The 20,602-nt window shown below is 47.2% G+C and overlaps 1 protein-coding gene across 5 annotated transcripts in view; it reads right to left on the reverse strand.

The window, feature by feature from the left end:
* The window catches only part of dnah3 (dynein axonemal heavy chain 3), a 292,437-nt gene that overhangs the window by 92,934 nt on the left and 178,901 nt on the right, over positions 1-20,602 (reverse strand). For all 5 annotated transcript variants that reach the window (XM_070900963.1, XM_070900965.1, XM_070900961.1 and 2 more), the window contains 4 exons: positions 8,172-8,408; positions 7,969-8,069; positions 5,861-6,155; positions 4,297-4,476 (listed from right to left, as the gene is read on the reverse strand). In XM_070900963.1, coding sequence (XP_070757064.1) covers positions 4,297-4,476; positions 5,861-6,155; positions 7,969-8,069; positions 8,172-8,408 — 813 coding nt within the window. The remainder of the gene's footprint in view (positions 1-4,296; positions 4,477-5,860; positions 6,156-7,968; positions 8,070-8,171; positions 8,409-20,602) is intronic.

The following is a 20,602-nucleotide window of genomic DNA, read 5'->3' on the forward strand; positions in this document are numbered from 1 at the left end:
CTGTTTATATCCCTTTGCAGATTCTTTGCATCTCCTCACAACTTGCTTTCTCACCTATCTTTGTATCATCAGCAAATTTGGCTACATTACACTCGGTCCCTTCATCCAAGTCATTAATATAGATTGTAAATAGTTGAGGCCCCAGCACCGATCCCTGCGGCACCCCACTAGTTACTGTTTGTCAACCAGAAAATGACCCATTTATCCTGACTCTTTTTTCTGTCAGTTAGCCAATCCTCTATCCTTGCTAATATATTACCCCCGACCCCATGAACTTTTATCTTGTGCAGTAACCTTTTATGTAGCCTTCTGGAAATCCAAACACACCACATCCACTGGTTCCCCCTTATCCTCTCAGGTCGTTACATCTTCAAAGAACTTCAGCAAATTTGTCAAACATGATTTCCCTTCCATAAAACCATGCTGACTCCACTTAAATTATGCTTCTCCAAGGGACTTGTCTGCCTTTAGTCACATTATTTTACCAAGTACTATTTCTTTAGTGATAATGATTGTATTAAGTTCCTTCCTCCTTATAGCCCCTTGATTATCCACTATTGGGATGTTCTTAATGTCTTCTACCATGAACCAATACAAAATATTTGTTCAAAGTCTCTGCCTGTTCCCCATTAATAATTCCCCAGTCTCATCCTCCAGGGAACCAACATTTACTTTAGCCACTCTTTTCCTCTTTAATGTACCTGTAGAAACTCTTACTATCTGTTATTATATTTTGTGCTAGTTTACTTTCATAATCTATCCCCTCTTTTTTTTTTTAAAGTCGTTCTTTGCTGGCTTTTAAAAAGTTTTCTAATCCTCTGGCCTCCCACCAGTCTTGGCCACATTATATGCCCTTGTTTTCAATTTGATACCCTCCCTTATTTCCTTAGTTATCCACGGATGATTATCCCTTCTCTTACAGTCTTTCCTTCTCATTGGGATATATTTTTGTTGAGAGTTATGAAATATTTCCTTAAATGTCTGCCACTGCTCATCAACCGTCCCATACTTTAGTCTATTTTCCCAGTCCACTTTAGCCAATTCTGCCTTCATACCTTTGTAGTCTCCGTTATTTAAGTTTAGGATACTGGTTTGTGATCCAACTTTCTCACCCCCCAACTGAATTTGAAATTCCACCATGTTATGGTCACTTATTCCTAGAGGATCCTTTACTAGGAGATTGTTTATTAATCCTGTCTCATTGCACAGTATCACATCTAAGATAGTCTTCTCCCTGGTTGGTTCTGCAATGTACTGTTCAAGGAAACTATCCCGGATGAATTTTTCCTCAAGGCTACCCTGGCCAATTTGCTTTGTCCAATAATATGAAGGTTAAAATTGCCCATGATTATTGCCGTTCCTTTTTTAGAAGCCTCCATTATTTCTTGATTTATACTCCGTCCAACAGTGTAGCTACTGTTAGGGGGCCTATAGACTACGTCCATTAGCGACTTTTTCTCATTATTCCTCATCTCCACACCAAAACTAATTCAACATCTTGATCTTCTGAGCCAATATCGCTTCTCACTAGCACACTAATCTCATCCTTTATTAACAGAGCTACCCATCTTCCTTTTCCTTTCTGTCTGTCCTTCCGAATTGTCAAATACCCCTGAATATTTAGTTCCCAGTTCAGGTCACCTTGCAACCACATCTCTGTAATGGCTATCAGATTATACCCATTTGTATCTATTTGTGCCATCAACTCATCTATTTTGTGATGAATGCTGCGTGCACTCAGATAAAGAGCTTTTAAATGTGGGTTTTTTTTAACCATTTTTTCTGCTTTGACCCCACTTTCTGATTCACTTTTATGGTTATACATTCTGTCCCTTCCTGTCATGTTCTGGTTTTCATTTCCCCCAGTGCTACCCTGCTCTATTGCCTTCTCCTTATTCTTTTACTTTTTATATTTTGACTCACCTGAACCCTCCTCCATACTAATTAGTTTACAGCCCTCTCTGCAGCCCTAGTTATTCGATTCGCCAGGACCCTAGTCCCAGCACAGTCGAAGTGGAGCCCGTCCCAACGGAACAGCTCTCTCTTACACCAGTACTGGTGACAGTATCCCATGAATCAAAACCCATTTCTCCCACACCAGTCTTTGAGCCACGTGTTTAACACTCTGATCTTATTTACCCTATGCAAATTTGTTTGTGGCTCAGGTAGTAATCCAGAGATTATTACCTTTGTAGTTCTGCTTTTTAATTTGGCCAGTAGCTGCTCATAATTCCTCAGCAGAGCCTCTTTGTTTGTCCTACCTATGTCGTTGGTACCCATGTGGACCACAACAACTGGATCTTGCCCCTCCCATTCCAAGTTCCTCTGCAGCCCAGTGGAGATGTCCTTAACCCTGGCGCCTGGTAGGCAACACAGCCTTCGGGACTCACGCTCTCGGCTGCAGAGAACAGTAGTTATCCCCTAATGATACTGTCCCCTACCACAACGTTTCTTTTTACTCCCCCCACTTGAGTGGCCCCCTGTACCACAGTGCTGTGATCAGTTTGCTCATCTTCCCTGCAGTCCCTGCTCTCGTCCACACAGGGAGTAAGAGCCTCCATCCTGGGTCCCCATATCTTCCTCACTTGTAGTCATACTTTCAAAAATATTGAAGAAATTTGCGTGTGAAAGCACAGATATCCGGTGCTGGTCACAAGGGGGTGCTATTGTTACTTCCCCGGGTTATGCTACCCTATAAAGGTATAAGTGCAGGCTGAGTCAACTTGAATAAAGGTACGGTGCATAGTCTGCCAATGAGAGCAACCAGCGTAGTTGAGCTCGAGAAGGTATCTATAACAAGCCAGAATTCGTAACAAGCCTTTATCTACATTGTTCATTTACTTTGACTGTGAATGAAAAGGATAATGTATGCCTGGACCCCCAGGTGGGGCCAATATGCAACCTTTATCAGCCTTCTACACCTGGTTTCACTAAGCACCTTGCTGCCAATCAAACACTGAGATTCAGGGTCATAGTTTAGACAAGGGCACAAATTGTGACTTAGAATCATAGAAATTTATAGCACGGAAGGAAGCCATTTCGGCCCATCGTGTTCGCGCCGGCCGACCAAGAGCTATCCAGCCAATCCCACTTTCCAGCTCTTGGTCCGTAGCCCTGTAGGTTACGGCACTTTAATTGCACATCCAAGTATCTTTTAAATGTGGTGCGGGTTTCTGCCTCTACCACCCTTTCAGGCAGTGAGTTCCAGACCTCCATTGCCCTCTGGGTGAAGACATTTCCCCTCATATCTCCTCTAAACCTCCCCCCAATTACTTTTAATCTATGCCCCCAGGTTGTTGACCCATCTGCCAAGAGAACCAGGTCCTTCCTCTCTACTCTATCCAGGCCCCTCATAATTTTGTACACCTCAATCAGGTCTTCCCTTAACCTCCTCTATTCCAAAGAAAACAGAGCCAGCATCTCCAATCTTTCCTCATAGCCAAAATTTTCCAGTCCAGGCAACATTCTTGTAAATCTCCTCAGAACCCTTTCCAGTGCAATCACATCTTTCCTGTAAAGTGGTGACCAGAACTGCACACAGTACTCCAGCTGCGGCCTAACCAGTGTTTTATACAGTTCAAGCATAACCTCCTTGTCTTGTATTCCATGCCTCGACTAATAAAGGCAAGTATTCCTTATGCCTTCTTAACCACCTTATCTACCTGGCCTGCTACCTTCAGGGATCCATGTTCCTGCACTCCAAGGTCCCTTTGTTCCACTACACTTTTCAGTGTTGTACCATTTAATGTGTATTCCCTTGCCTTCAGATTAGAAATATCACTTATCTATGTTTACTTTTCAAAAAAATTGATTTTAATCTTCACCCTCTTGTCCGAATTCCTACTCTTTACAAATTCCCAAGTAAGCCACTCTGCTTAAGTCCACTCCGTTTAAGACTGCTCTGTGCAGGTCCTCTAAAGTTATCTCTAAACAACTGCTAACTCAAGTATTTTTCCTATTGCTGCCGTTCAATTAACGGGTAACATACAAGGATGAGCTATCGTAATTGTGGCAGGTATGCACACAGCAAATGTCCCAATATATCAACAATGTATTGTACATGTGAATCAAGACAAACATGCAAGGATAAGCCTGAACTCAAAATCACCCATCAAAGAAATTAGGATGCATTTAAAAAAATTATTATCCTAGCTTGCAATGGTTGAATCTTGTAATTTCGAATCCAAGGAATTAAATGCACTGCCTTGTGCTGCAATGCATTTAAAGCCAAAATGCTTCTAATAATGGTATTTGCCATAGTCCTCCAATATAGAATGTGCATTACAGCTTGCTTACCGGTTATGTCATTTCTTCCTCCACCAGGTGGCCCCATTGCCGCAATAAACAATACATCTATAATAATCAGCTTCGACGTATCTTTCCTATCATACCAGTGACCATGATCTATCCATTGTCGAAGGAGCTCAATAGGTGGCTGGGCTCCATAGATTTCTTTAGCAGGCATATTAAGATCATCTAGAATCAACACATGAAATATTTGAGCAGAATTCTCTTTTATTAAAAAAAAAACTTGTATTCATATAGCACCTCTCAGTGCATCCCATTACAATTTGTAAAATCCACTTGATCGGGCCATGGTTTAGGACAGCACCTGACACTGCAGCACTCTCTCAGAACTGCACAGAAATGGCTGCCCAGATTTTCATTCCACTCGGAGTGGAACTTGAACCCATAACCTTCTAATTCTGAGGGAAAGGTTCTACGCTACTGAAATGAATTACAAGATGACTTGGAAACTTCAGAGCAGGCCCACTGACAGGACACAAGAGATATCCATATTCTACTAATCTTTATGGATTATATCCAGACATAATTGATAAAGTTTCTCATTCTTTGACGCTTTCTCCAAGAGTCTTCAGCCTAGAAATTGGACTGTGCTGTGTCCATTTACATAGTGTTAGCCCCTTTGCCTAAGCCAATAAGGGGCCCCAATGCCTGCCTGAGGTTCCCGCTCCAACATTGGATTTCCCTGAGGCAGCAAACGCCATCGTAGGTTGCACTCAGGGAAAGAGGCCCAAGGGACTGCCTACAACAAAGAAGGTAAGTAACTTACCTGAATGTGGAGCTCCGGATGAGTAGGAATGCTTCTACAGACCCCACATTAAAGGACCCAATTGCTATTCCTGACCTCTCCTCGCCCCATCCACGTCCACCCAATTGTGCCTTTCTGAATCCCAGATCATCTTCCCCAACCCCCCTCAAAACCTCAAACCAAGATCGGCCACCCCGGCCTCCGCTCCAACCACCGATCTAACATGCTCCCAGCCCTGACCCCCGATTGCCCTCCCCCTGATTGCCCTCCCCCAGCCCCTCTGACCTGACTCACGGCCCCAGCCTGACCCACTGCCCTGACCTCCGGGCCCGACCCCATGACCCCCATGTTGTCTCACTTCCCCACCCCCCAATGTGACCCACTTTACTGAAGGACGCTGCAGCAGGCAGTAGCATCATGCCGACTCTATGACAATGAGGTCCAAGAGACAATTTCAGAGGCATCTTGGATCTAACTATTCTGGTGCAGGGTATCAACTCCGCACCTTAAAGCATTCAGAAATGAATGCTCCTAAATTGCTACACATTTATTTGCCAGTTTTACCCTAATTAAAGAAATGAGCAAATCTCTATATTCTTGAAGAAACTGCAGTGTGTGACGTATACACCAAACACCCTGTAGTAGATTCACAATGTGCCAATCTGTCGTCAGAGTTATCATATTAATGATAGCAACAATATATTAAATAAATCTTGAATTTTTGTAATTAAATAGAAACATTAAATTGTTTTTAATTAAAAAAAGGTTTTTATTGCATCAAACTTGCTTAAAATTTAGATCCCTTACCTACAAACACAATGGATTCCTTTCCAATAGGTGGGCCATAAATCCCCTTCCTCCTCCTGTCTAGTTTGGACATTATAATGTCTTGCGTCTGATTGGCTGAGGTTCTGGCAGAGAGGCTGATACAGTTGGGAATGTAAAGTTCATTGGGCAACCGCATGAGGAAGTTGTTTGTAATGGCAGATTTGCCTGTGCCAGTGGGACCCACCAATAGCATAGGTATTTTGTGCGAGATATAAGTGTCCAAGAAAAAGCTCTGCCTGGCAGTTTCCACAGTAGGAATAATAAGATCTGAAACCTGTAAATCAAGATAAATTAGAGAAATAAAAATCAAGTATGTTGCAGCTATATCCTATAAGGTAAAACATTATAACATTAGGATTTCATCATGTACCAATAATCTTTTTAATGTAATTTTGTTTTTTGTCTGGGTATATTTGATATTTGGAGTATGATAAATAAAAGACAAACTGACAAGTTAGATGACCAAAGCTTGAGAAACCACGGCGATGAAACAGGCTAAATGGCCCAGTCTTTCTTCTGTTTACAACACAGGAACCCCCCTCCCCCCACAAGGTCAAAGACATTTCCTGAGAAATGCTTTCAAAACCAAACTGTTCCCTTTGAGGCATATTAAGAGATGACATCAATAATAATTCTGAAATGTTAAGAATGTAGAGCTACCAATGATCGGTAGGGGTCGGTATCAGCCAGACTTTGAGTCTTTAAGAGCTCTTTATTAAGTGTCAAAAGTGTTTTTTAAAGTTTGGATTGAAAGGAAAGTCTAAATATTGGTGCAAAAATGTACCAGGAATAAGTTATATTCCTTTGGTGTTTGGGTATAAAGGAGGCAGCTTTGCCGGAGTATCTAAAAAAGCAAAAAAAGTCATTAAGACAAACATCAAAGATTGCGCTGATCTCAGTTTAGAAACAAAGGCCCCAAGTTTCAGCCCGCGCCGAAAACGGCGCACCTCCGAGCTGGACGCCTGTTCTTCATGCCTAAAAGTGCGCTAGAAAAAAACTTCGATATTCTCCGGCTCCTCAGAGCTCGATCTCAGCTTGGCGTGGCGCGCTCTTCACAGCGGGGGGCGGAGCCAAACACTCGCACCGATTCTGTAAGTAGTGGGGGCGGGTCCAATTTAAATGAGGCAACGTGGTGCCGGCAACCCTGCGCGTGCGCGTTGCAGCGTGCGCGCACGCGCAGTGTCAAACAAACATTGGCACTCGGCCATTTTTAAAAGGACTCGGCTGCCGTCGAGCCACTGACGCCGCTTCTATCCCATGGCCGAATGGCCTCAATCCCCTTGAAAAGCTGCGTGCCTCCGGTGTTGATCCTTCGGCTGCCGGCCAGCCACTGACGCTGCTCCTATCCCATGGCCGAATGGCCTCAACCCCCTTGAAAAGCTGTGTGCCTCCGGTGTTGATCCTTCGGCTGCCGGCCAGCCACTAATAGAATGAAGGCCTGCCTGCAGCACAGCAGCTCAGCTCGAAGGCTGCTTGCTGCCGCTGTTGGGGCTGCCGTCGAGACATTGACTCCACACCCCTGCCTGTCTCCAACATGAAAGGCCTGCCTGAAGCACAGCAGCTCAAAGGCTGCTGATGTTTCACACAGGTAGGTTTATTTAATCTTTTCTTTGCTTATAAATTTTTATTCAGGTTGGATTTATTTGTATAATATTTGTATAAGTATAACTAAGGATTGATTGTAGAATTTAATGACTTCCCTTCCCCCCCCTCCCCGTTCCCTATGCCTAATTTGTAACCTACGCCTGATTTTCTAAAGTGTAGACAAGGTTTTTTCGAGCGTACAAAAATCTTCACTTACTCTATTCTAAGTTAGTTTGGAGTAAGTTTTCACTGCCGAAACTTTGAAAACAGGCGTAAGTGGCCGGACACGCCCCCTTTTGAAAAAATAATTCTGTTCCAAAGTGAAACTGTTCCAACTGACTAGAACTGGAGCAAACTAAATGCCGAGAATTTGAATTTTTAAGATACTCCGTTCTACACCAGTTGCTCCAAAAAATCAGGAGCAACTGAGGCTGAAACTTGGGCCCAAAATGATAATTAAACACAAGCAACAGAAGTATAAACTCCCAGCAAGACAATCTAACCTTTGCTCCAACAGGAATCTCTAGATTAGTTGCGATGTAATCAGTCCACAGTTGCCAATGTCCACTAGCAAACTTTTTGAAATAGTAATCATAGATGCTTCCTGTGTGAAGACCATGAAAATAAAACATATTAACCTCTCAGCCATGCTACTTTAATTTGGGTTCCAGTATTTTCAAAGTTTTATATTCAGTTGGATTCTAACCTCTTTCAGGAAAGATATTGTTTTTTGTAAGTTTGACACTCTTTGGACGGGGATTATTGTCATCCATTCCCAAAATCAAATTACGGAAAAAAACATCGAATTTTTTGCGGCTATTTCCATCGATTGTGGCACCAATAGTCCACACAGTAGCAAAGAGGAATAAGCCCTGGAGCCAGAGAGTAATTTGCTGACTTGACATTTCTTCATTATCCTCCTTTCCTGACTGAGCTATTTCATCTGTAGATTAGAAAAAGACAAACCCATTGTTAGCTATGCAATTTACAGTTGACCTTGGGCATGGGCACAGAGCTGGGTGGATTGCAAACAGTGTGGCAGCTGAGAATTTGGTGTTAGTAGGAATTTGGTGTAGAAGAGAAAGGCGGTTTCTCACGCCCAATTCAAAGAAGGAGTGGAGCCACAGAACCCACAAATTCCAAGATAAGTATCTAGGTTAAGTATCTAGGTTAAGTATCTAGATATCTAATATTTAGGCTTATTGGGCTCAAAATTGGCCCTGCCGATTTTTGGTGCACTCACCCAAGATGCGCCGACTTCCTAGGATAAAAATGGCGCCAAAAAGTTATCCCCACATTCTGGCTGCTCTGTGGCCTCTCCCATGGCTTGGCGTGGCATGGCAATTCAATTAGGGGGCAGAGCTAGGGCCCTGCGCTCAAAAGAATGCCGGCAGCTCATCGCATGCGCACTGGAGGTTTCGCGCATGCGCAGTAGCTCCTCTGCAGCGTGGGACCCGATGTTCCGCCCCTATCCCAGGCCGATTGGCGTCACGACATGCACCAGGCTCTGAATGTCATAGAGAAAATCCCGCATCTATCCCCGGCCGAGTGGTTTCCCGCACCGCTGACTTCCCAGGCCGAGGTAGGACTTGAGTTTTATTTTTTATTTATTGATGGCTGTGCTTTGTTTAGTGAGAAGTGTTTTGATTGGGGGCGGGCGGGTGGGGAAGTGTTTTGATCGGAGGGAGTTTTGATATGGGGGGGGGAGGAAGAGAGTTTTGATGGGGGGGGGGATGTGATAACTGTTTTTATTTGGATCTTTTGAAAAAATTATGTAAATAATTTTTGTCTCTTTACTTCTTTTATTTTTGTAGTTTAAGCTTCCATGAATGCTTCTGTTAGATAGTAAATTAACTTTGCGAAGTTTGTTATATGTCGTGTATAGCTGTTTGATCCTATTCACATCCTTTAGTCAAGTCATTAAGTACCTACCTGTGCTGATTTCTTAACTCTCCGCAAGGGTTTTCTGTGCGGCTACATACGCTGGCCTAAATTAGTTTGGAGCAACTATTAGCTGTGGAAAGTGGCTTAAATGGCCAAAATGGGTGTAGGCGGCTGGTAACGCCCCCTTTTGAAAAACAAAACAAAACTAAAAAAAATCCTAACTAGCTCACTTACACTGGCGCAAATTGAATGTGTAGAATGCGGATTTTTAAGATACTTCAGAAAAATCAAGTTGCTCCAGAAAAAACGGAGCAACTCCTAGGCAAATTTGGGCCCTTTGGGCTGGAAATTTGGTATCGCCCATTTTGAGGCATTAATCCTGTCGGGGCAGCAACTGTAGCGCCCTGAGTGAAAGTAGGGCCAAACCTGTGGTTGAAGTTGGTCAGAGGCTCACCGTCATTGAGATCGCCGGGAGCTACTACACTGATGGCGGATGGAATAGCAGCTCCTGGGAGCTTCAACCACAGGTTTGGGCCCTACCTTCATTCCTCGCCCTCACACACGAGCCTTCCCTCCGGCGACGTCCTGGTCTCCATCCTTCCGGCGACGCCCTGGCCTCCCCCGCAGGATTAGCAAATGTCTCATGACTCTCCGGCTCACCTTATCCCGGAACCAGTGCGCCACAGTTATCAGTGTGTACGCCCCAACACGCGACACAACAGATGAGGCCAAAGAGGTATTCTACTCCAGCTTTCAACAATCTCTGTCCTGCGTCCCCAAGGATGACAAACTGATCCTCCTCGGTGACTTCAACGCCAGACCTCTGGGGAGGCTTGATCGGCAGAGAGGGGGTTAGGGAAAACCAAATCCAGCGGTACCCTACTCCTGACAAAATGTCTAGAACATGACCTTGTCATCACCAACATCTTGTTTTGCCAGAGGGACAAGTACAAGGCATCGTGGCAACACCCTCGCTCCAAGCATTGGCACCTGCTCGACTATGTCATCATTCGAGCAAGGGATCGCAAAGACATGCGCATCACCCGCGCCATGACAGGAGCTGACTGCTGCTGGACGGACCATCGCCTAATCCGATCCATCATCAACATTAATATAGCCCAAAAGTGACAATGGCAACAGAAGCAATGCCACAGAAAAATCAATGCCGGGACACTTAAAGACCCAGCTAAGAGAGCCCTATACAGCCAGCACCTCATGACCTGGCGACCCTCGATGACCCCAAGACGCAGAGTGCCCACAGCGCTTGACCTACCCTCCAGGCCACCATAACCAGTGCCTGCAAAGAGACGCTCGGTCACTCAACCAGGAAACACCAAGACAGGTTTGATGAGAATGACCAGGAGATCCAAGAGCTAATAAACCACAAGCTCAGGGCATTTCTGAACTTAATTCAACTCGGGAGTAGCAAAGCAGCTTTACAGGCGGCTGAAGGCCAAGGTCCAACAAAAAACCCGCGACCTAAAGAATAGATGGTGGGTGGAAAGATCACAAGAGATTCAGCAGCTGGCCGACAGCCATGATGTGCGAGGATTCTTCACCACAGTCAAGTCCGCCGACGGCCCAAGCATCCAAGGTCCCACCCTACTGCTGGCCAAGAACGGAGACACACTCATCAAGGACACCGAGGCAGTCAGGGCCCGCTGGATGGAGCACTTCGAAGATCTCCTCAATCGAGACTCTGCCTTTGACTCGAGTGTCCTCGACTCTATCCCGCAGCATGCTACCCAGCATCATCTCAGAAAAACCCAGCCCTGCACGGGGTAGAAAAGGCCATCCATCAGCTCAAGAACAAGGCATCAGGAGTAGATGGAATCCCCGCTGAGGCACTAAAGTAAGCCGGAGAGGCACAATTGGCACAAATGCATGACCTTATCTCTCTCATCTGGAAGGAGGAGTGCATGCCTGGAGATCTCAGAGATGTCTTAATCGTGACCATCTTTTAAAAAAAAAAGGGGACAGGTCCGACTGAGGCAATTACAGACGAATCATTGTTGTCGGCCAATGGGGAAGTCATTGCTAGAATCCTCCTCAACCGTCTTCTCCCTGTGGCTGAGGAGCTCCTCCCGGAGTTGCAGTGCAGATTCCATCCACTACGAGGTACAACGGACATGATCTTTACGGCGCGACAACTGCAAGAGAAATGCAGGGAACAGCACCAACCCTTGTACGTGGCCTTCTTTGACTTTACAAAGGCCTTTGACACTGTTAACTGCGAGGAACTATGGAGCATCCTCTCCTCCGTTTTAGCTGCCCCCAAAAGTTTGTCGCCATCCTCCGCCTGCTCCACGACGACACGCAAGCCGTAATCCTGACCAACAGATCCACCACAGACCCAATCCACGTACGGACCAGGGTCAAGCAGGGGTGCGTCATCGCGCCAACCCTCTTCTCGATCTTCCTCGCTGCAATGCTCCACCTCACGCTTAACAAGCCCCTCACTGAAGTGGAATTAAACTACAGAACCAGTGGGAACTTGTTCAAAGCTCATCGCCTCCAGGCTAGATCCAAGACCGTCCCATCCTCTGTCGTCGAGCTACAGTACGCGGACGACGCTTGCTCCAAGCCATTGTCAACATCTTCACCAAGGTGTACGAAAGCATGGGCCTTACACTGAAGACAAAGGTCCTCCACCAACCTGACCCTGCCACACAGCACTGCCCCCCAGTCATCAAAATCCACGGCGCGGCCCTGGACAACGTGGACCACTTTCCATATCTCGGGAGCCTACTATTAGCAAGGGCAGACATCAACGACTAGGTCCAACACCGCCTCCAGTGCGCCAGCGCAGCCTGAGGAAGATAGTGTTCAAAGATCAGGCCCTCAAATCTGGCACCACGCTTATGGTCTACAGGGCTATAGTGACACCCACCCTCCTATATGGCTCAGAGACATGGACCATATACAGTAGACACCTTAAATCACTGGAGAAATACCACCAACGATGTCTCCGCAAGATCCTGCAAATCCCCTGGGAGGATAGACGCACCAACTTCAGTGTTCTCGATCAGGCCAACATCGCCAGCATCGAAGCACTGACCACACTCGACCAGCTCCGTTGAGCGGGCCACATTGTCCACATGCCCGACACAAGATTCCCAAAGCAAGCGCTCTACTCGGAATTCCTACACGGCAGGCGATCCCCAGGTGGGCAGAGGAAACGTTTCAAGGACACCCTCATAGCCTACTTGATAAAATGCAACATCCTCACCGACACCTGGGAGTCCCTGGCCAAAGACCACCCAAAGTGGTGGAAGAGCATCCGGGAGGGCGCTGAGCACCTCGAATCTCGTCGCCAAGAGCATGCAGAAAGCAAGCGCAGGCAGCGGAAGGAGCGTGCGACGAACCAGACTCCCCACCCACCCTTTCCTTCAACCACTGTCTGTCCCATCTGCGACAGAGACTGTAATTCCCATATTGGACTGTTCAGTCACCTGAGAATGCACAGAGTGGAAATAAGTCTTCCTCGATTTCGAGGGATTGCCTATGATGATGATGATGATGATGATGTAGCGCCCTCTGAAAGTTTGCGCCGCCTACAGCAAAATTAGGTTTTAGCTTCCCAAGAGGTTAAAGGAGCGCGAAATCAGTCGTTGCACAATTCTCAAGGTGGTGAAACCGAAAATCTCAGCGCTAAATTTCTACAATGAATGCGCTTGCTGCGAAGAGCACTATACACCCCATGGATAGTCGATTCTTAAAGGCGTGGTAAGGTAAGTATGTGCACTTTCAACTTCTCAGTCTGCTTAGAGCGGGATAATGGAGAAGGAGCAAGGTCGTTAGCGTGCCCGCCGCTACTCGCCCATGGCCGTCAAGGCATTAGTCAAGGCAGTGGAGAGGTGCTGAAATGTGCTGCAACCTTCCAGTGGCCCGTTCCTAGAGTCTTTAGAAGGCTATGGAGGGAGGTGGCCCAGCAAATCTCCGCCAGGAACACAGTGACCAGAACTGCGACATAATGACGCAAGAAGTTCAACGTCCTCACTAGGGTCATCAGGTTGAGTACCCTTTCTATTATGTTGCAATGCCATAATGTGAACCTCACTCTCTCACACAGTACCTGCTCATTCACTATGTCTACAAAGCCATGGTCTTCACTGATGAAGACACCGTAAAAGCGGAGGCTCAGTTCACCAGCCATGCTCTGGCCGTCCAATCGTCGCTGACCTTCTTGTTCCCTACTTAGCCTGACTCCTCCTCGTACTACCGTTTCACTCTTGATATGCGTTCGCAACATTTCAGCCTCATCCATCTTGGGTGGTTGTCACCTAATCCCACCATTCACACAGCCACTCTGCGCAGCCACACAAATTCAAATGGAGATCTGCACACTTCCATACAGTAGCAGCTATTCAACTATGGAAGGCACATGCGGCACAAGATGAGCTGCACACTCACTCACACCTTCTTGTTTGTTATTGCAGTCGAAACTGGCACACAAAAGGCGCAAGCAGATGTGCACCTGAGGAAGGAAGCCTGACATCCAGGACCTCAGGGAGGTGGAGGAGCGAGTGTCCGCCTTCATGGGCACACCAGTTGGTGCGGTAGCGGTCGAAGAAGCCGAGCCCCCTGGGGACAGCGACGTTATGTTAATGCCCTTTGCGTTTTATGTGAGACCTTTTACTCTTGATACCACATGTCTTACCCCCTTTACATATAAATGTTCAATGCCACGCTCCTTCCCTTTCTGCCCCCTCCCCTGCTGTTAACCACAGTTCCGTTGCTTTATGCTTACAGAGATGATGAGCCAGGTGCAGCAGCCTGCCCGTGAGCCCTCCACATCAAACGACAGGGGGGGGGGGGGGGCGAGGAGGAAGACCATGGCCTTGGACGAAAGTGTTGCGACAGAGTGGGACCCTCCATCAGCTTCACCGAGTGGCCTGCAGCAACACCCAGCGCAAGGGGAAGCTTGGGGGCCATCTCCCCGGAGGATGAGTCGGCCCATGAGTCCTGCTCAGAGACACTCAGATGTGGACCTGGACTTGGAGGCTACGTCGAGAGTCCATGGTAATACACCGCAAGCTTATGGGTGCATTGGAAAGGGTCCCGCAGAGCATGGATGCACTTGCTTGGAGCTTGGCAGAGGCCGCGTCAAGCATTGCCCGTGCCTCTCAGCAGTTCATCGAGCCCATCCTTGACCGGCTCCAGAGGGAGATAGGCTCAACGAGCGACAGTGGAGACCCAGAGGTGATGACTGACGTGGCAGCAGCTATCACATTACAGGCCGAAGCCACGAAAGGCTTTTGTGATGTGATGCAGTCACTGGTTGCTGGCATCAACTCTCAGACTACTGCATTTCAGACTCAGTCTGCTGTGAGTCAGTCTCAGATTGATGTCATGCAAATACTGACTGCTGCCAGCCTCTCTGTGTTCCCCACAGTCCAATGGGGAAGTGACGGTGCTGAAGCAGGCCAGCAATCTGTGTTTCAGATTGCTCTGGATGCTGAGGCTTTGTCCCGGGAAGTGGCAAAAGGCCGTTGGAAATGGAAGGTGCTGTCCTTGCTCAAGATGACTGCATTGCAGCTCCCACCACTGCCACTCTGCCTTTGAACAGAAGAACATAAGAAATATGAGCAGGAGTAGGCCATATGGCCCCTCGAGCCTGCTCCGCCATTTCATACGATCATGGACTCAGGTCCACTTCCCTGCCCGCTCTCCATAACCCCTTATCGTTTGAATAAATTTAAGACAGAAATAGACAGTTTCTTAATGTCCCAGCTTCCACAGTTCTTGAGGCACCGAATTCCACAGATCCACAACCCTCAGAGAAGAAATTTCTCCTCTCAGTTTTAAATGGGTGGTCACTTATTCTAAGGTTATGCCCTCTAGTTCTAGTCTTCCCTATCAATGGAAACATCCTCTCTGCATCCACCTTGTCAAGCCCCCTTATAATCTTATACATTTCGGTAAGATCACCTCTCATTCTTCTGAATTCCAATGAGTAGAGGCCCAACCTACCCAACGTTTCCTCGTAAGTCAACCCCCTCATCTCCAGAACCTTCTCTGAACTGCCTCCAAAGCAAGTATATCCTTTCGTAAATATGGAAACCAATACTGCACGCAGTATTCCAGGTGTGGCCTCACCAATACCCTGTACAACTGTAGCAAGACTTCCCTACTTTTATACTCCATCCCCATTGCAATAAAGGCTAAGATTCCATTGGCCTTCCTGATCACTTGCTGTACCTGCATACTAACTTTTTGTGTTTCATGCAAAGTACCCCCAGATCCCTCTGTACTGCAGCACTTTGCAATCTTTCTCCATTTAAATAATAATTTGCTCTTCGATTTTTTTCTGCCAAAGTGCATGACCTCATACTTTTCAACATGCCAGACTGCTGCCGCCGATGTTGAGGCAGTGCAGTCCACAGCCGGGCCTTCTAGGCCCAGAGCTGGTCCAGGGCGTCCTGCTAGACCATCTGTAGTGTTTGCCTTACAGACACAGCAGCCTTACTGCAAGTACTGAGACCACATTAAGGAGGAGCAGTAGGACGGGGGTTATGGAAAAGGTTGGGCAAATCAGAGAGCAAGTCGCAATACACACTTTCACCACCATGGTCAGATGTCCTCATCCTGTAAATATCTCGTTGCTGTTCTTTGACACCTGCCTTTGGTGTATGGGTCTGGACCTAATATGGCACATGGAAGCTGGTGTGGAATTACAAATGGTAGGGGCGTTTGTACACATATTGCTGAAGTTGATAATGTGTTATACTGTTTCAAGGGGCATTTGTTACATTTGTTATTAGTTGCTGGAGAGGGGTTTTTGGTGTGTTGTTTGAGGCAAGACTTTTGATGGAGTTATTAAAATGTTCATTTGACCATTTGCATTCCCGTCTTGTGTATTGATGTGGAATTTCACCGAGATGTGCCATTATCGTAGCACATAGCCCGGTCAATATCAGCTGCATCCGTCAGCTTCCTCCATTCAAGAGAAACGCATTATGAGCCACTGACGTGTGGCCCTTGCACCGACAGCATTGCCACGGTGCCTCCTCCGTGGCTGCTGCTCCTCCTCCTCCTCGTCTGGCTGGCCATTCGGGGCCTTGGCAGGCTCCTCTTCCTCTTCCTCTTCCTGCTCCTCCTGAGGTGGGGTTGTAATCCCCACTGGAATGCCTGAGCCCTCATTAGGGTCAAGTTGTGCAGCATGCAGCACACCACAATGAATAGCAACACCTGTTGAGGGCAGTATTGAAGGCTGTCTTCAGAGTGGTCCAGGCATCGGAACTGCTGCTTCAGCACCCCTATTGTCTGCTCAATTATGTTATGGGTGGCCACATGGCTGTCATTGTAGCCTGACATCAGTAGTGGGGAAAATGTTGGAATCAATTATTAAGGATGAAATAGCAGCGCATTTGGAAAGCAGTGACAGGATCGGTCCAAGTCAGCATGGATTTATGAAAGGGAAATCATGATTGACAAATCTTCTGGAATTTTTTTGAGGATGTAACTAGTAGAGTGGACTTTCAAAAGGCCTTTGACAAGGTCCCACATAAGAGATTGGTGTTCAAAATCAAAGCACATGGTATTGGGGGTAATTGTACTAGCGTGGATAGAGAATTGGTTGGCAGACAGGAAGCAGAGAGTTGGGATAAACGGGTCCTTTTCGGAATGGGAGGCGGTGACTAGTGGAGTGCCGCAGGGCTCAGTACTGGGACCCCAGCTATTTACAGTGTACATCAATGATTTAGATGAAGGAATTGAGTGTAATATCTCCAAGTTTGCAGATGACACTAAACTGGGTGGTGGTGTGAGCTGTGAGGAGGATGCTAAGAGGCTGCAGGGTGATTTGGACAAGTTAGGTGAGTGGGCAAATGCATGGTGGATAAATGTGAGGTTATCCACTTTGGTGGCAAAAACACAAAGGCAGAATATTATCTGAATGGCGGCAGATTAGGAAAAGGGGATGTGCAAAGGGACCTGGGTGTCATGGTTCATCAGTCATTGAAAACTGGCATGCAGGTACAGCAGGCAGTGAAGAAGGCAAATGGCATGTTGGCCTTCATAGCTAGGGGATTTGAGTAAAGGAGCAGGGAGGTCTTACTGCAATTGTACAGGGCCTTGGTGAGACCTCACCTGGAATATTGTGTTCTCCTAATCTGAGGAAGGACGTTCTTGCTATTGAGGGAGTGCAGCGAAGGTTCACCAGACTGATTCCAGGGATGGCTGGACTGACATATGAGGAGAGACTGGATCAACTGGGCCTTTATATACTGGAGTTTAGAAGGATGAGAGGGGATCTCATAGAAATGTATAAGATTCTCACGGGACGGGACAGGTTAGATGCGGGAAGAATGTTCCCGATGTTGGGGAAGTCCAGAACTAGGGGACACAGTATTCGGATACGGGGTAGGCCATTTAGGACTGAGATGAGGAGCAACTTCTTCACTCAGAGAGTTGTTAACCTGTGGAATTCCCTGCCGCAGAGAGTTGTTGATGCCAGTTCATTGAATATATTCAAGAGGGAGTTAGATATGGCTCTTACGGCTAAAGGGATCAAGGGATATGGAGAGAAAGCAGGAAAGGGGTACTGAGGTGAATGATCAGCCATGATCTTATTGAATGATGGTGCAGGCTCGAAGGGCCGAATGGCCTACTCCTGCACCTATTTTCTATATTTCTATGTTTCTATGATACTCCACCACTTGGATAGTGGGATCGTGGAGGGGGATCATTAGCTAGGTAGCTAGGCCATATCTTTTGCCATCTTTCCCGTGGTGGCTCAAACATTTGTGACACAGTGCGCTCACATCATGTACGTTGCCAGGATAGCGGGCATTCACTGCAAGGATGCGCTGCATGTGGTCGTACAACAGCTGCACATTCAGGGAGTGGTATCCCTTTCGGTTTCAGAACACCTCGGAATTCTGGAATGGTGCTCACAAAGCCACATGTGCAGTCAATGGCTCCTTGAACCATCAGGAAGCCCGCTGTCCTGGAAAACCCACATGTCTGCTCATTCTGTTTATCCTTGCTCATTGGGAACGTTACTGTTACACTCATAATAAATGGTCAGACTGAGTACTGTGTGTAATGAGCAAGTGTGACCTTAGCTCCTTTATTAAGGTTCCAGAGTGCAGGTACCTCGTGGGTGGCCTGCTTATATACTGTGCTCCCAAGGGATGCTGGGATCCCTTGGGACTCCAACAGGTAGGCCCTCTGGTGGTCAGGTGTGATGCAGGTTACAAGGGGTTAAATACATAACATCACTCCCCTGTGAAGTCAACAGTACACTTATTTACAAGGAGGCACAATCTGGGGCTTTGCGCTCCCTTGTCGATCGTCTCGGTACAAATGCTGGTGTGGGTGGGTTGGTCAGTTCTTCATTGGGCTGTTGGGCAGCCGGCCTTGCCGGGCTGCTGGGGATGGTGAGTTTGGTTTCGTGGTCAACTGTAATGTCAGTTGCCACTTGTGTGTGTGTTGGAAGGTCAAAGTTGGTGATGTCCTCTTCAGGTTGTTCGTAGCTGTTGGTGAACCGCAATTTGATTTGGTCCAAGTGTTTCCTGTGCGTTTGTCAATTGATCAGTTTGACCTGAAATACCCTACTCCCCTCTTTGGCTGTGACCGTGCCAGCGAGCCATTTGGGACCATGTCCATAATTGAGCACAAACACAGGATCATTGATCTCAATATCACATGACAAATTTGTGCGGTCATGGTACACACTTTGTTGATGCCACTTGTCCTCCACGTGATCATGTAGATCAGGGTGGACCAGAGAGAGCCTTGTTTTAAGTGCCCTTTTCATGAGCAGCTCAGCTGGGGGAATCCCGGTGAGTGAGTGGGGTCTGGTGCAGTAGCTGAGCAGTACTCGGGACAACCAGGTCTGCAGAGAGCCTTCCGACGCGCATTTCAAGCTTTGCTTGATGGTCTGAACTGCCCGCTCTGCCTGGCCGTTGGATGCAGGCTTGAATGGGGCAGATGTGACATGTTTGATCCCGTTGCGGGTCATGAATTCAGCACTGGCGAAGCATGGTCCATTGTCGCTGACTAGGGCATCAGGCAAGTCGTGCGTGGCAAACATAGCTCGTAGACTTACAATGGTGGCCGTGGATGTGCTTACAGACATTATTGCCCATTCAATCCACTGTAAGCTTCCATGACAACCGAAAACATTTTGCCGAGGAATGGGCCCGCATAGTCTACATGGTTCCTCGACCACGGTTTGGATGGCCAGGACCACACACTTAGCGGTGCCTCTCTGGGTGCATTGCTCAACTGAGAGCAAGTGTTGCACTGGTGCACACATGACTCTAAATCTGAGTCGATGCCAGGCTACCACACGTGGGATCTGGCTATAGCTTTCATCATTACGATGCCAGGGTGGGTGTTGCGCAGTTCGCAAATTAATGTGTCTCTGCCTTTCTTGGGCAAGACTACGCGATTGCCCCACAAAAGACAGTCCACCTGCAGGGACAGTTCAGCTTTGCGTCTGTGGAACGGCTTAATCGCTTCCTGCATCTCCACTGGGATACTGGACCAGCTTCCATGGAGATCACAGTTTTTTTTACCAGGGACAGTAAAGGATTTTGGCTGGTCCAGGTCCTGATCTGGCTGGCCGTAACGGGGGATTTCCCGTTCTCAAATGCCTCCATGACCATTAGCAAGTCTGCTGGCTGTGCCATTTCCACCCCGGTGGTGGGCAATAGTAGCCGACTGAGAGCATCTGCGCAGTTCTCTGTGCCCGGTCTGTGGTGGATTACATAGTTGTATGCCGACAGCGTGAGCGCCCATCTTTGGATGCGGGCAGAGGCATTGGTATTAATCCCTTTGCTCTCCGAGAATAGTGATATGAGCGGCTTGTGATCAGTTTCAAGCTCGAACTCGAGGCCAAATAAGTACTGGTGCATTTTTTTTAACCCTGTAAGCGCACGCCAGAGCCTCTTTTTCAACCATACTGTAGGCCCTTTCGGCCTTGGACAAACTCCTGGATGCATATGCAACTGGTTGCAAAATTTCCGATTCATTAGCCTGTTGTAACACACACCCGAACCCGTATGACGACACATCGCAAGTCAACACCAATCGTTTACATGGGTTGTACAGGACAAGCAGTTTGTTAGAACACAATAAGTTTCTGGCTTTCTTAAAGGCAGCCTCTTGTGAATTCCCCCATACCCAGTCATCTCCCTTGTGCAGTATTGCATGTAGGGGTTCTAGCAGGGTGCTTAACCCAGGTAGGAAATTACCGAAGTAGTTAAAGAGTCCCAGGAATGACCGCAGCTCCGTCACGTTCTG

This window comes from Pristiophorus japonicus, chromosome 15 (assembly GCF_044704955.1).
Source record: "Pristiophorus japonicus isolate sPriJap1 chromosome 15, sPriJap1.hap1, whole genome shotgun sequence".
Classification (NCBI taxonomy): domain Eukaryota; kingdom Metazoa; phylum Chordata; class Chondrichthyes; family Pristiophoridae; genus Pristiophorus; species Pristiophorus japonicus.